Raw genomic sequence first — 15,525 nt, forward strand, 5'->3', positions numbered from 1 at the left:
GGGGCTGGGGGAGGAGCTGGTGGGCGAGCAGGCCAACCTCGTGGCTGCCATGGACGAGAGCCTGTGCAACCCTTCCAGCGCCGCAAGTCTGGGCGTATCCAGTGCCAGTGCCATCACCACCAGTGCTTCCACCATAAGCGCTAGCATTGCCGCCTCTCAGGGCAGCGCGGAAGGCGAGGAGGAGGACACCAGCGGGGCTCTCAATATGCATGCGAGCTCAGACCTTGGGCTGGAGAGGGCGCTCAGCACCAACACGGCCGCCCTCTTGGCCAACACCTCGGCCAGCACTCCGAGGCTGACCATGGACGGATTCCCGCCGGGGACAGTCATCCTTGCCCAGGGAGGGCTGGAGGACGCAGACGGAGGAGGCCAGTTCAGCGGAGGCCATACTGCAGTTGTAACAGGGGTCAATGGAGACTGTATTGCTATTTTTGTGCAAGATGCCAATGCCATCAGTTAATTCATGTGATATATACTTTTTTTTTCTAATGGAACATTCAGTTGATGTTTCTCATAACAGTGTGTATAAATTCCATTTTGTACTGAAACAGAGGAAAGAAAGGGTTGACTATGTGTATATGTTCACTTCTTCCAGAGACATTTTGCTAATACTCTGTTTATTGTGATTTCATTGATTTCATATTGATATATTAATTTAAAAGTTATTTTTCTAACTTGCCTACATAGTATGTAGCAGTAAAGTATATTTATGAATTAATACATAACGAAAGTAAAATTACTTGGGGAAAGTGATTATGCAAATTTTGATATCCATATCTTTGATAGCCCTGTTACATGGTTTATAATCCTCAATATGCAATAACACTGTACCATTAGGGATATACATTAACTCCATATAAAATAATGAGGGGAATTTATGCTGAACAAGTGAACAAAGCCATGAAAGGAAGTGCAGGGATGTGGGTCATTTTGCTTGATTGCTTCCTTGTACCCTGTAAAAGTAGTAAAATCAAAAGACCCTTAATGCAATCATGTGTGTCCCTGTTGACATCCTCGTTGTTTTGTTCGCATGAAAAATAAGAAATCTGATATTGCTCATTTTTATTCAGTACAAGTATAATATTTTATCCTTTGTTGTTGCCTCCTTCCATCCGTCCTTACTTCTTTTTTGGAAGTTTATCATATGGTGCTTTCATTCTTGCATTCTGGATTATGTTTGTGAATATAGGGTTTATGTACGTAATGATTATAAGCCCTTCTCTTCCATGCCTGTGAGATGTGTGGCATTCATCTGTGAAGGTATGCAACAAAGGACACCCCTCTTGTACTTGTTATAAATGCTATGTCACAAATTTAGATTAGGAGCAACAAGATTTCTGACTTTTCTTCATTCTCTTCCCAACTGATTGTGGATTTTTTTTTTCTTCTCTACTACTACATGTGTGGAAGAGTAAACATAACCCCCCCACACACACACACATACGCACACACATACATATATCCCATCCCATTTCATATGATATTGAAAGTTCTTGGAATTTTCATCTCTCATTTCTATGCAAAGCAAGATGGCTTCATATGATAATCTCAGTGATAAGTTAAGTGATTATGGCTTCCAGATACTTACACCATCTTTATTTTTATTTATTATGATCTTCCTTTTCTTGTATCTACGTGATACCAGGTCATTGCAATGACAATCTCTGATATATTCATATTGAATGTGTAGTGTTGCAATGGCCAATACAAATTTGTACAATTGTGAATATTTCCTTCTTTTGTAAATAAAGTGTACAGAATATCTATTTTAAAATTCTCCTATACTGCTGATAAATAGAAACTTCTGTATATTGTGTTTCATGGGTTTTACTATAACCAGTTTCCTATGCACTAAAGCCTAGAGCAACTGGATTATGTATATGTGGAACAAGTGTTAGGCATTCAAAGAATGAACTGGTGGTCTGATCCCATCTCCAGCTTTGCTCCAGCAGCAAATTTGGAGACCACTGTCCAAGTACTAAGAAAAAAGGTTAAATACTACAAGAATTTTCAAGTAAATGAAAATGAAAATGTCATAGACTTTCTGGAAACCCAAAGTGACAAGCTCATATCTTTTCACACTGAGTGAAGGATTTTTTTTTTTTTTCAAATCTACAATTTTTAAAACTAAAGGATATACAATTTGCATACAAATTTATCAATATGCTTAGTTTGCAATTTTTTATGGTTTCCTGAATTTCTGAAAAATGTTACTGTATTTGCCTTGCGTGACATTCATGTCACACCTAATTTGTAAAAACTAGAATATTTAGAATTAAAACAGGGCTTATGGGTAAAAACAACAACAAAAAAAACAATCAATCAATATTGGGTATAAGTGAGTTAATAACTAAAGCATTGTTGATTTTATTATTCAGTAACAAAAAAATACTGATACAAGTAATCGTTATTCAATAATCTGAGCTTATAAAAGATTCAATATACAAATTCACAATTCACATAAATCAAAAACTTTCATTAACATACAAAGTAGCCATAATATGAAATTAGACAAAAAAAAAAAAAAAAAAAAAAAAAAAACTTTAACAAACATGAGACATAATTACTGCACATAATGAACATGCAATGTATAATGGAAAGATCTGATTCAACTTAAACAACTAATTGTTCACACACAAGTAATCTTAAGAATTATACTAATAAATACAAGTAGATTTGGCACAGGGTCAACATTTGTATACATAATATAAATATGTGTATAAATGTATATACATTTACATATACACATACATACATTCATATAATATATATATATATATATATATATATATATATATATATATATATGTATATGTACATATATATGTACATATATATGTATATAAAGATATAATATAGATATATATATACATATAGAGTAATATATAACATATATATAATATATATATATATATATTATATATATATATAAATATATAATATATTATATATATATATATAATATATATATATATATATATATATATATATATATATACATATATTATATATATATATATATATATAATATATATATAATATATATATATATATACTATATATATATAACATACATATAAATATAATAATTATAAAACTATAAGATAACAAAATGTCATAAAGAGTAATACATAGATTTATATATATGAAATTGTTCAATTCTTATGAATACAACTATTTCTATCATATAAATATGGTCACACTACACATACTTTCACACACATATACAAACAATTGACACTACAACAGCAAACACAGATCAAATCACTAAGCATGAATCAAAAACACATTCAAGCACTAAAAATGTACACACACACATTCTCTTCCCCCATCTTCTCTCTCTCTCATCTACTTCACTGCTTCTCCTCACCCCCATGCACTCTACACACACACAAACACACACACACACACACACACACACACACACACACACACACACACACACACATATACAGAGGCGTGCAACCAGACACTTACAAGCACTGACATTCACACAACACAAACCTAGATGACCAGTTCAAAGCACAGAAAAAAAGGGAACTAAAAGACAAGAAAAGAAGAAGAACAACAACAAAAAGAAAAAAAAAATACAAAAGAGGAGGATGGGAAAAAATAACAAACTATCCTTATGATTCTTAATTGCACTACTTGACACTAGACTTCATGACACTAGATGCATGATATGTGACCCAGGTGGGAACAATAATAGCACTTTATTAGACTAGGGAAAGCATGCACCAATGCACCACTACAGCTGAAGACCACGAGTACAAAGAGGAATATCTCTGAGTACAAAAATGGGTTATGTGATTCTGTGTGTGTGTGTGTGTGTGTGCGTGTGTGTGCGTGTGTGTGCGTGTGTGTGCGTGTGTGTGCGTGTGTGTGCGTGTGTGTGCGTGTGTGTGCGTGTGTGTGCGTGTGTGTGTGTGTGAGTGTTTGTATGAGTCAGTATAAATATGTATATATATGTATGTACATCTCTGCATGCTGATGTGTATATGTTGGTGCAAAATTACAATATACTGTGGAATGACCTTGGTCTTTTGAAGAAAAGAAAGAAAAAAAAATCAAATAAACATGGCAAAACAGTAATCTCTGTACTATCAAAGACAAAAATGTAATTCTCCATATAATTATAATAATTTCCTTTTTTTTTCCTTTTGTTTATTTTACTTAATCCATAAGTGTCACAAGGGACAAATTTTCAAAAGTTAATTTCAGGAAAGCATCTCAATAATATAACTACCTTTTATGAATATAAGACTGAACACATCCCATAATAATGCTACCCTGACCATGCCAACAGGTGGATGTGACAACAGTCCTTAAAAAGGGAGTGTGTCCAATTGTTACTTCAGTATGATAAAACTTCAAATCAAAATATAAAACAAAAAAAAATTCCCCGAGCTGTGTTCTTCACCACCATTTTACAAAAAAATATCTTACAGGTGATCAGAGGAAATCACAAACATCGAGTCCTCTTGATATTACTGAGGGACTTTGTGCTGATGATGTGTCCAGTACCATACAGGACAAAAAACATTCTAAAAGACACTCAACCCTCATCACTTAACAATGCTCCTTTACAATGGTAGCTTTAACCTCAAGCCTGCCTCAGTTCAGCTGGTAACAGAAGTTGTAATTTGGAGGAGGAGGAGGAATGGGAGGCTCCTGCTGTGGTATAGTGACCCCCTCAGCATCAAGAAGGCGAAGTTTGATCTCCATGTTTAGTAGCATTTCCAGGTCCCTGTTGGCCGCTACACTGGGCATTCTCTGACCTGTAACAGGGAGAGCGCTTCAATATTTTTGTTTTCTCTAAATACCTAATAAAGTCTCAACATTAGAATAATAATTCCTAGAACAGACAAGGTGTTTACAATGCATATTAGAATTTCTGAATACAATATAAATTCAATACAATCTTGAAAAAAAGGGGGAAAAATAAATTGGAATAATAATATATATACAAAATAATAAAATGATGCATATAATACTTACGGAGTAGGGCATTTACTCCATCTATCCAGTAATTGTATATGGTTTCCTCAGGAGCAACAAAGTCTAAGCTGTTTGTTTCATTGACATTATTGCTCTCAAGAATAAGCGAGAAGGCTAACTGTGAAGAACTCTTTTTTCTGCAAAAAAATTGGAAACATAAAATTTACAATTCTGTAGTGTGATATATAAAAAATATAACTCATTATTTCCTTCTAATCTGAAGAGACAGATAGACAGACAGATACACATAGAAACGAACACATTCTCCCTCACTTACTCACTCTCTCCCTAAATCACACAAAATACAAATCCATAAACACATCTACTTACACATACATGTACCAAGAAACCTGTAACACATAAACATACAAAAACATCTAATCACACACAAACACAGACAATGACTCCTTCCTTCTTCAGACACAAAAAATACAACACAAATACACAGAAACACCTATCCTTATATAACCCTCCTACATCCCACAAAACACATTCAATACAATTACACATGCATGCATAAACACTCATGCACATCCTCACACATACCCATAAATGCACCCAAAATAAATACAACCACTCACCCCGTCCTATCCTTCATGTGAGGGCACTCCTTCCCTGTCACAATGCCCTTGAGATCCACAATGCTGATTTTCTTGGTCAGCTCATCTATGCTTGGCACCGTCTTCTCATCACAGTCGTCGTAGTAGAAGAACTTATGGTTGGGCGATAGACGGCAGTACCAGAACTTGTCCTTTGCTCGCTACAAAGGACAAGGGAAGAAAAAAATAATTATATGTGATTCCAGCCTTCTGAAGATGATGAAGAGGAAGATGCAGTTGATAAGGAAGAGGAAGTAGAGAAGAAGGAAGAGGAAGAAGAGGAGGAGGAAGAGGAGGAAGAAAAGGAAGTGTTGGAGAAGGGGGAGGAGGAGGAACATAGAGAAAAGGGACGTTGAGAGTGGAGGAATAACTAGAAAAAGTAAATCTAAAATCTTTCCTGCATATTCATAAAAGTGACAGCATTAACCATTAGGATTTACTCACCATGCCTCTGCCATATCTAAACCTGGTGCCTTCCACTAGGAACCTCAGGCGATGCTGCTGGATCAGTTCAAGGATTTCTGGCTCAAGCTGCTTTCTCAACTCCCTGTGGAAGACCAGTGACTAATTACAAAACTAATAAATTGAACCACAAACTAGCAACAAACCTTTGAAAAAGCTTTGTCCACTGAAATCACAATTATCATCTACTAGTTTTATTTCTTATTGTTTTCTATTTATCCAAATCCCCTTGTATAGTCTGATCAATTTTGCATACTTGATGGGTGGAGCTTGCATCTCCTGTTCTTCATTGTTAATCCGCTCCTGCTGCCAAAGCTCAGCAATTTCCGCATACGTGAGGCTGTTGATCTTGACTCGGAACTTGTCCAGGGTTGAAGGCAGTTCATTGTTGGTGCGAGTGATCTGGTCACGCACAACACTCAGCACTTTACTGTAATAAATAAACAATAAAAAGTAAAATAAAAGCAAACAAATAAAAAAATTAAATTCTCTTCTACCTCCTTCTCCCCTCTCTACTTCCTAATCACATTTGTAAATTGCTTTCCAAACAAAAACATCTCTACCTGAAGTCTTCAGTTGTTGCCTTCATTTCTTTCCATGTTTTGTTTAGTAACACAATGCAGATGGAGAAGAGTTCCTCGAAGGCATGATCATGCGAGAAGAACATGGGATGGAAAGTCTGCCCTTGCTCCGTTGGGACCTCACCAATCTGGAGAACGGGGTAGATTTTGATACAAGACAGATATAAATTCAGATTCTTGTACAAAACCGAACAGTTTTAGATTCTTTTATAAAACAGATTAATTTCAAATCCTTATTGATTTATATTCCTATATAAAAAAAATTTAGCTCTAACCTAGTATAAAACTGATTTGATTTGGATTTTTGAATGAAGCCAATCAATTAGCTTTCAACTAAAAAAGTGGTAATTTTAGGTCTTACATTCCAATTTCAATACAGATTAAATTTACATATTTTCTAATAATTCTCTTTATCAAGACATACAAAATGGTTTGTACATATGCTGATATAAAAGGATACAAAATTAACATTTAAAAAAATTATAACTATACCACATAATAAACAGCTCACCTTCAGGATCTCACAGAGGAGTTTTGTGAGCTCAATGCTGGCTCGTCCAAAAGGACATTCATGGGAGTCGGCTCGGTAACAATTCTCTAACACTAGCTTGGCATATCTGTGAAAAAATGGGAAAGAAAAGATAATGCTGGTTTTCCAGTCTTTCACTATTCTTCTGCAAGTTACATATTAATATGGGATATATCAAGCTCGATGTTTGGTGTTACTTGTTTGTTTAGTTTATATTTGATGAAAAAGAAAATAATAATAACAATAATAAACATACTTTCATAAAATATTATATCTTTAACCGTTTTGCTCCAGATGGTTGAAAAGATGGATGCTCGTGTATGGGGCAATCGCCTGCAAGCAGTAACTTTGAATGTGTTATCCTGAGAGTCTCTTAATCTAATACAGATTCTCTCTCTCTCTCTCTCTCTCTCTCTCTCTCTCTCTCTCTCTCTCTCTCTCTCTCTCTCTCTCTCTCTCTCTCACATCCCTGGAGGAGGTGTAAGGGCTGAAGTAAAGGACAGGGGGATAAGGAGGACAAGGGTAGGGTCACAGAGGGGGATACTGTGAGGTAGACTCTGCCAATGATAGTTTCTCATTTAGGGTAGAGGATGGGGCATAGTCTAGCTGATTTACATGATTGGTGTGAAGAGGGATAGTGGGTCGAGCTATAGAATTTCTAAGGCAATATACAGAGTCGAAAAAACATAGCCAGAACAGAATACAGAGATCACTCAGAAGCATCTAAAATAAAATGGAATTATGATGCCAACGTTGACGTGTATTCCACTGGCGCTTTGTGATGCCTAAACCAGCACCACCATAGAAAACAGCTTAAATTTACTTTGATACATCTTTAACCCTTTTAGTTTATTGGTTGTACATGCACAGTCCACTGTAAGTTTGTTAATATTGTTTACACATGCTCACTTCACAAGTATTCAGTCACCAAAGAATCAATTACTATAGTACATAAAATCTCAAGCAAAAACTGAGAACTCACAATGAACCCTTCAGCACTCTGATTCCCCAAGTTGCTATTTTATTCTAATCACCTAACTTTTTAATAATTTTGCATACATATGTTAGCATTTTAAAACTTACATACAATATTTTCATTGCTTTCTATTGAAAATTGCTGCCTTCAATCTAATGTTTATGTTTTTTTCAATTTCAAACATCACTAGACAGAACAAACTACAAACATACTTAGAAGAAGGGAAAGGAGGAGAAGGAGATGATAGAGAGGGAGAAGAAAAAGAAGATAAACAAAAAAAAGAGAAAGAGCAGGAGAAGCAGGAAAAGGAGGAGAAGGAGGGATAGAAGAGCAAGAAAAGGGGGGGGGGGGGGGGAATAAATAAATAAATAAATAAAAAAGAAAAATGCAACCATCTGCAATACCCACTGATCAGAGTGATTCCTGGCAAAAAATATCATATTGTCCAGAGCCAGCATGCCAGGAGGGGTTTCCATAAAGTCTTGCGCAGGATTGATGTCGTTGCGGAAACCAAGCTTCTTGTATTCCTTCTTGTACTCTGGCCTCCTGGTGGTGACGTTATTACTGCACTGTTGGCAATAGATTCATTTGAATTGACAGAGTTTCTTGTCAAACAATTCAAAACAAAAGATGAAAATTTTCCTTTGTATTTGCCCTGAATATAAATCATCATCTATTGTCTAGAAGTATGTAGATTTTGTCAAACACCACATAGACAACCTACATAGTTAAAAATGGAATCCTAACCCTAATCCTGATTCATCTGGCATAAATGTCAGTATGCCAAAAAAATTAAGTGAAATGCAGTTTATCAAAGCTTAGTTTTCCAGTCTTAATTGTTGTTTGTTTACAGCATAAGTTCTATTTATATTTTTCCATAATATTCGCATAACTGCATCTCTCTATTCTATTGTCAATATCCCCATTTGATCATGCAATGAAAATACTAATGTAATTAGAGTTATTTCAGGTGAAAAACTTGTCAAGGCTATCCTTTGTGAATTAAAGAGCATAGTATGATTCAGATTTCCCTTACCTTTCCCTTCATCTGTACACTGTACATCTGATTCAAAATCACACTGCTTTGAACAGCATTCAATACACATCCCCATACTTTGCCTTTTAGCTCCCAATGTACTCTGAACCACCAGCAAGCAAAATAGAATCATAAAATGAAAAAATTAAAAACACACCTCTCCATCGGATTCAAAAGCAATGCGACGAAGTTCCTTGATCTTATCGGTGGCATCTTGATCACTGGGGTCCATGCTGGTGTTCATCCTTTCTTCATACTGGTTGAGGAGCAACTGCTGGAGGACATAGAGCTGATGGGCCATGTCTGCTCCAATGCCCCCAGTCTGAAGATATGGAAGAGAAGGATGGGAAAAGGAGAGATGAAAAAGGAGGAAGGAGAATGAGATGCCCTTGCTGACTGCCTTGCATTACAGTTTGTAAAATATATGGTGTTTAATCCACTGACCACAAAAGTGGCTATATCTGCCAAAATTCTAATTAGTATTTACTGCTGAAATTGAAAGTACTCCAATGACACAGAAGAAAAATCCTATTAACTGCAGACATCAGAACATTTCATAATTTTTTAATGAAATGAAAGATGCATATGTGGTGCTTCTATGAACAAACTTCTGGTTCAGAAAAATTATGTTTCCTTTACAATAACTCCTCCCCATTATTTGTTAGGGAAATGATGCAGTGAGAATGAATGGTGAAGAAAATTATACTAAGAAAGCATTCAAGTTACATTGGTATTGAGTCTGAAAGCAAAAGGTAATGTATATATGTATATATAAACAGCAAAGTCGGTGACATGTACATAATCTGTAGATGGGCAAGTCAGTACTTACTTCTGTATGTATGAGTACATTATTGGTGAGAATGGTCCTATACTGTCTGCTGGAAAGAGTGGCTGCCCAATACTTTCTCTTTTGTGCCTCTGACTTCTGGAAGAGGGCGTTGATGAGGGCCAACACCGACTGCTGGATTTCCACTTTCTAGAGTTCAAAAGAGAAAAAAAAAATCTGTCTTACAACTTCTTTGAATCCTGCAACACTTTCTTCTTTTTTTCATTCTTGTGTACATAATATAACATGAGGTCAATCTACATCAAAATTCAAGTGAACTGTGCTTATTGTTCCATCCATCAGATCTATGAAGCAACTAATCCTTACACTGTATAATGAAAAAAGTTATCATTAGTATGTAACAAACTAAACTATATAACATACACAAAAAGATATCAATTATAATCATGAAGATATAAATCTGATACTTACAAAAATAAGAATACATACAAATGTAACAACATGCATAATAATGGTAAAATTAAAACAAATGCCTATGTAATATCAAAGGATAGGGTAGAAGTCCCTTACCACTGAATCTATGGAAACTTTCACTGTGAAAGAACTGGTTATGTTAGTGAATCAAAAACTCAAAATAACAAAGCAATACAAGGCAGCCTAATCAAATGCACAACCAATTTGCCTTCTAATAATACCTTCTGTTTACAAGAGCATAGCGGAATAGGGTAACATCTATAGGGATATAATAATATCTAATAGATAGTTAAAAAAGAAAAAAAAAAAAAAAAATTACACACCCTTTCTACCACTTGTAACAAAACAAAAACCTGAAAAACATACACACATTGATGGCAAGTAAATCAGTAAAGGGTAAAAAGTTGAAAAAGAAAAAAATACCTTAAAGATATTACAATGGGTTAACATCCTGGAAGAAAGATCTTGGACACTACTAACATCCTATTCTGAATTACTGTCACCCTTTTCTTTGGATCCAGAAACATGTGTTTGAATAAATTTTTCTAAACACCCACTATTAATCTTGGTAATTTATTCATATTCACAATGTACTTAGTATTACATCTGTAACTGTGATACAATTGTTCTCATCTATACTGGAGTTCGACTTCTGTAGCAATTTCAGCAAAAGCCACAAAAACAACACAATTGCCATCTGAGAGCAAAATCCAGTGAACCTATCCAAAATCATCCACACACTAACCACCAGGATTTTAGGCCCCATTTGATTAACTTTTAATGGCTAAAAAGATAGAAAAAAGGAAAGAATAGGGAAACAGTACACATATTAAAATAACAATTCTAAGATAATGCTAGGAGAGAAATCCAAAACAGATAAAACAACCACCTGGCCAGTTCCATGCATCTACTCAAAGATATACAGCCAAGAATGAGTAAACCCAAGTCCCATACATACATTAATGGGAGAAAAATTCCTATATTTGAATGACAATTTTTTTATTTTCAAACTGACCTAAAATCCTGAAGTATCAAATATCAACTGAAAAAAAGTAAACAAATATTGACAATGAAAAAAACATAGATTGTACCAATTTCTAAAAAATGATAGCAATAAATAAACACAAACACAAGTTACAAATATCATACAAGAAATTTGTTTTATTTTACCACACCCTTTAAACTTTAAAAACAAAGATGAAAAATAAATATAATTAAAAATGCTCATAGTGGAAACAAGAAACAAATAGAACAAAATGTAAGCACAAACAAATAATTAGTTCTGTCATACACACTTCCATTATTGTCAGCAGTTGAGAAGAATCACACAGAAACACAGACAGACAAAAAAGTCATACTATAAAAGCTTGTGGAGAACTTACCTTGCTGTTTGAGATGTGCTGTAGAAGGTGAGGTATGGTGATTTGCTTCTCCACCAGAGTATACTTGCTCTGGCTATTCAGGACGATATTCTCCAGGATGGTCAGCGCCGTTGAGAGGGTGCGAGTGTCTGGTGACGCCTGCACATTTATGAAGGACACCATCTGCACAACAAGAAAGAAGTTTTGATACTGGGATATGGAAATACATGCACACATGTACAAACCCACACAAACACACAATCGTGTCAAGTTCTACACTAATGACACCATCTGTCCTGACCTTTTCAATGAAGGGGGGCTGGAGGTCGTCCCAGGGCATGATTCCGTGATCCATGAGTTCTAGGAATGAGGTCAGCATGAACGGCAGGAGCACGGCTTCATTCTTGGGGCTCTCCATGTGTGCTATTAAGAGGATGATACCCTGGAAAGAAGATGTATATGTACTTTTTGTTTGTGCCTAACTTTTATTCATGGGAAAATACCTTGCATACATAATAATGAATACTTAGATAATATATTCTTTTAAAACTTCTCTACATATATCTTTCTTTTCTGCACTTTATCCTAGATCAAAGACTTAAAAATTCTGAAAAGCAAAAACTCACTTGCTTGGCTATGAATTCTTGTGCAAAGGTGATGTCTGAGCTCATCTTCACAAGCACTGTGAGTGCATCTCTCTTTTCCTCAAGCACACATTTCTTTAGCTTGTAAAGAATATCATCAGCTGTCTTGCTTGCAGAGTAAATTAGCATCAGAACAGTTCCATCCTGAAAAAAATAAAAGGAGTGAAAAGAAAAGAAAAAGAAAGAAAGAAAGAAGAAAGAAAGAAAGAAAGAATGGAAGAAAGAAAGAAGAAGAAGAAAAAAGAAGAAAATCAATGGGAGTGAGTCAAGTATCTTCAGTGTTCTCATATATGGCGAGTTTGTAGGATCCTTCCATGTAAAGATGTCAAAAAGAAATGGTTTGCTGTGAAATCCTTACTTTAATTCTGCTTCGGTTCTTCTCGGTGACGTAATGAGTTGGTGGTTCTGTATACTGCAAGGCAAAGTGCTCTGGATTTTCAATCTTCCAATAAGTGCAGAGGTCCTGAAATGCAAACAAAAAAACTAATTAATTCACATTAATTAAAAATGTACTTGTTTTGATACACAATGAAGACTGCTAACACATACATCAATAAGTAGCATCATCATGTATTCACCAACCTGAGCTAAGGTGTCCCAATATATGCACCAAACTGATTATAAATATTATCTTACCTTAATGAAATCCACAAGCTGCCGCTGAAGACTGAACTCCCCCAGGTAAGGATGAGCCCTAATGTCCGGAAGCCGCAGTTCCACGGCCAGCTTGACCACGTTGGCATCGCGAGCCGGTGCCATGGTGGTCTGCCTTCATAAACTACGTCCCTCTACTGTGAGGAGAAAAGGGAAAGATGAAAGGGAAAGTAAAATATGCATTCAAGTAGTAGGTCTTTCTCTACAACAAAAATTCAAGAAAGAGATTAGATAAGAAAAAGAAGAAAAAACAATGTTAGCACAACATTTGCCAAACTATGGCTCAATCTTTTATTGTGTTCAAGAATACCTTCTCAGCTCCTTGATTTTTCTTTCACAGCATAAGAAATAAATACAAGGTTTTCCATCCTTTATCACTGGATAAATATAATCCCTATGGTTATACGTTCATCCCCTCAGTAGCAATATATGGCACAGTATGAGACTTACAGGCATGTCCCTTTGTGGCACTCTATGGCATAATCTGTCATTCAATAGTATCTCCCTTTGTGGCACTATATGACACATTATCACACTTATATATATGACACTATATGGCAGCATATGAAACTTACAGGCATGCCTATTTTAGACAAATCCTTTTTTTTTTTTAAGGCTGTGGGTACATTTATCATAATGCAGTCTCTACTGACTATTTATCCTGGAGTTATGGTTGCATGTGCACAGTTTGGAATTCTTGAACTCTGTTGTAATCATGGTACCAAATCAGTCATTACATTGTCTAATGTAACCCCCTCTCCTGGGGGCTGCCAACCTCCAACCCCCACCAAGAAAAAAAAGAAAGAAAGAAAGAAAGAAGGAAAAGGAAAGAAAAAAGAAAAGAAAAGAAAAAGGAAGAAAAAAAGAAGAAAAGAAAAGAAAAGAAAAAGAAGAAAAGAAAAAAAATATGAAGAAAAGAAAAAAAAAGAAGAAAAGGAAAAGAAAAGAAAAGAAGAAGAAAAAAACATCCTCCGTGTATTCACAGCAGGAGAGAGTGTCTGACAGACTCGGCATTGGATGCTCCCGCATGTTGGTCAATGCACTCTACCTTATGGGTAGAGTGAAAATTCCACACTGTGCCTTCACAACTGGAGCTCTAGTAAAACTAGGCATTAGACACTGTATTATGTTACCACATATAAAGTCACTTTATTCTTGAAAACACCTTTTGCCTTATAAAAATAATCAATATTGGCAAGGCAAATAATACAGGCAACTATTAAAAAATATTAAGAGTTACTGCAAGAGATCATGAGTGACTAGAAAGGGTCAAAGGTCTCCAAACTAGAGAGAGAGACACCAGCTCAATCTTCAAACACTGAAGACAGAGAGCGGGTGAGAGTTTGAGTACCTCTTCACATCCAGACACTTGGCCATGCCTGGGAAACTACGAAAGACTTTAGAAGAGAACAAACTTATGCTAATTGTATTTTCTGAAATGGGACCTGTCTGTGCAGTCTTATGGGTATTTCTTTTGAAGAGCGTCTAGCCTGAATGTACATAATTTTCTTGCCATGAGAGAGGACTCACTCAATAATACCAGAAACAACAGGGATGTCTGGGGAATAAAAGACAGGAAACAAAGAGAATTAGATGTAAGGAAAGGAACAGATAACTTTAATAGGATGCAGAAAATTCTAGAATATCTATAATATGTGATTTGAGCAAAACTTACTACCATGACAGTCATTAATCTTTCATTCCCATATATCATTATGCGTGTGATGGCTCTCCAAAGCAAAAATAATTTGGCAAATCAAGAGCAACTGACCAATACTCTGATATCAAGAAATGAATGAAGGCCTTGGAAGTCTTAAAAGAGTTAAAAGGCTCTCAGCTTTACCTCAAAACAGGAAACAAAACGTCCCTAGATAAACAATATTTCAAAATTACCCTTTCACTGCTCGTCACACAACAGGATAGAATAACTACTTTACAGTATAATTATGACATTTATTTATCTTCGTACAATCTAACCTTGACACAATATCACTCCCAACCATGCTAAAGCCACAGTGCCCTGACAAGAGAACCTACAACAAGCAGAACCTGAAAAAAAACTACCGAGCAAATACGCGATTGCAAAATTACCCTTATTTTTTCTCTCTCTAGATGGGCTGGGCCTCAATTGACCAATCTCCCTCCATTACTACAACTCCCCGCACACTACAACGCTTATCTCTGCCACACCTACAAACACTACGGCGAAAAAAGGCGAAAGAAAATATCGAACCAGCCATAAAACCCCACCAAAGGAGGCTTAGAACCGAGAGAGATAAGGAAATGTTTACCGTCGAGCCTCCGAGGTTGTTGATACTTCCTGTGGCTTGAGGTCGCTTGCGCTCCGAGGCGGCGGCCGACGACGCGGAAATGGGGATCCGCTCGAGTCAACGGGAGTGTGTTTCGGCCTTTTCCCTGGTTCTG

At 35.9% G+C, this 15,525-nt stretch overlaps 2 protein-coding genes across 3 annotated transcripts in view; one reads left to right on the plus strand and one right to left on the minus strand.

Moving 5' to 3' along the window:
* The window catches only part of LOC119589832, a 6,845-nt gene extending 5,083 nt beyond the window's left edge, over window positions 1-1,762 (plus strand). The window contains 1 exon segment of the mRNA XM_037938415.1: window positions 1-1,762. This exon segment is cut by the window's left edge and continues 131 nt beyond it. Coding sequence (XP_037794343.1) covers window positions 1-460 — 460 coding nt within the window. The 3' untranslated portion in view covers window positions 461-1,762.
* A 1,859-nt stretch (window positions 1,763-3,621) lies between these two features.
* LOC119589833 (engulfment and cell motility protein 1-like) lies at window positions 3,622-15,472 on the minus strand. 2 transcript variants are annotated; one of them, XM_037938417.1, is made up of 16 exons: window positions 15,393-15,472; window positions 13,084-13,238; window positions 12,806-12,910; window positions 12,430-12,591; window positions 12,105-12,245; window positions 11,825-11,986; window positions 10,011-10,157; window positions 9,339-9,503; window positions 8,554-8,714; window positions 7,152-7,257; window positions 6,623-6,768; window positions 6,316-6,489; window positions 6,042-6,144; window positions 5,580-5,758; window positions 4,999-5,135; window positions 3,622-4,778 (listed from the first exon to the last, which is right to left on the minus strand). In XM_037938417.1, exons 2-16 carry the CDS (start codon window positions 13,204-13,206, stop codon window positions 4,615-4,617), a joined length of 2,175 nt encoding a protein of 724 aa, XP_037794345.1. In that variant the 5' UTR covers window positions 13,207-13,238; window positions 15,393-15,472; the 3' UTR covers window positions 3,622-4,614. The 2 variants fall into 2 exon arrangements, with proteins under 2 accessions (XP_037794345.1, XP_037794346.1); XM_037938418.1 differs by lacking the exon at window positions 15,393-15,472 and adding an exon at window positions 15,193-15,303.
* Between the last annotated feature and the right edge of the window lie 53 nt (window positions 15,473-15,525).

The sequence above is a fragment of the Penaeus monodon genome, chromosome 26 (genome assembly GCF_015228065.2).
Source record: "Penaeus monodon isolate SGIC_2016 chromosome 26, NSTDA_Pmon_1, whole genome shotgun sequence".
NCBI classification, from domain to species: domain Eukaryota; kingdom Metazoa; phylum Arthropoda; class Malacostraca; order Decapoda; family Penaeidae; genus Penaeus; species Penaeus monodon.

What these genes read in the sequence shown, in the direction of transcription:
- LOC119589833 (XM_037938417.1), bottom strand. Translation starts at nt 13,206, where the DNA reads ATGGCACCGGCTCGCGATGCCAACGTGGTCAAGCTGGCCGTGGAACTG. An exon ending in AAGAATTCATAGCCAAGCAA is followed by an intron (nt 12,246 to 12,429) that starts GTGAGTTTTTGC and finishes TCTTCTTTCCAG; the next exon opens with GGTATCATCCTCTTAATAGC. An exon ending in ATGTACTCATACATACAGAA is followed by an intron (nt 9,504 to 10,010) that starts GTAAGTACTGAC and finishes CCATATCTTCAG; the next exon opens with ACTGGGGGCATTGGAGCAGA.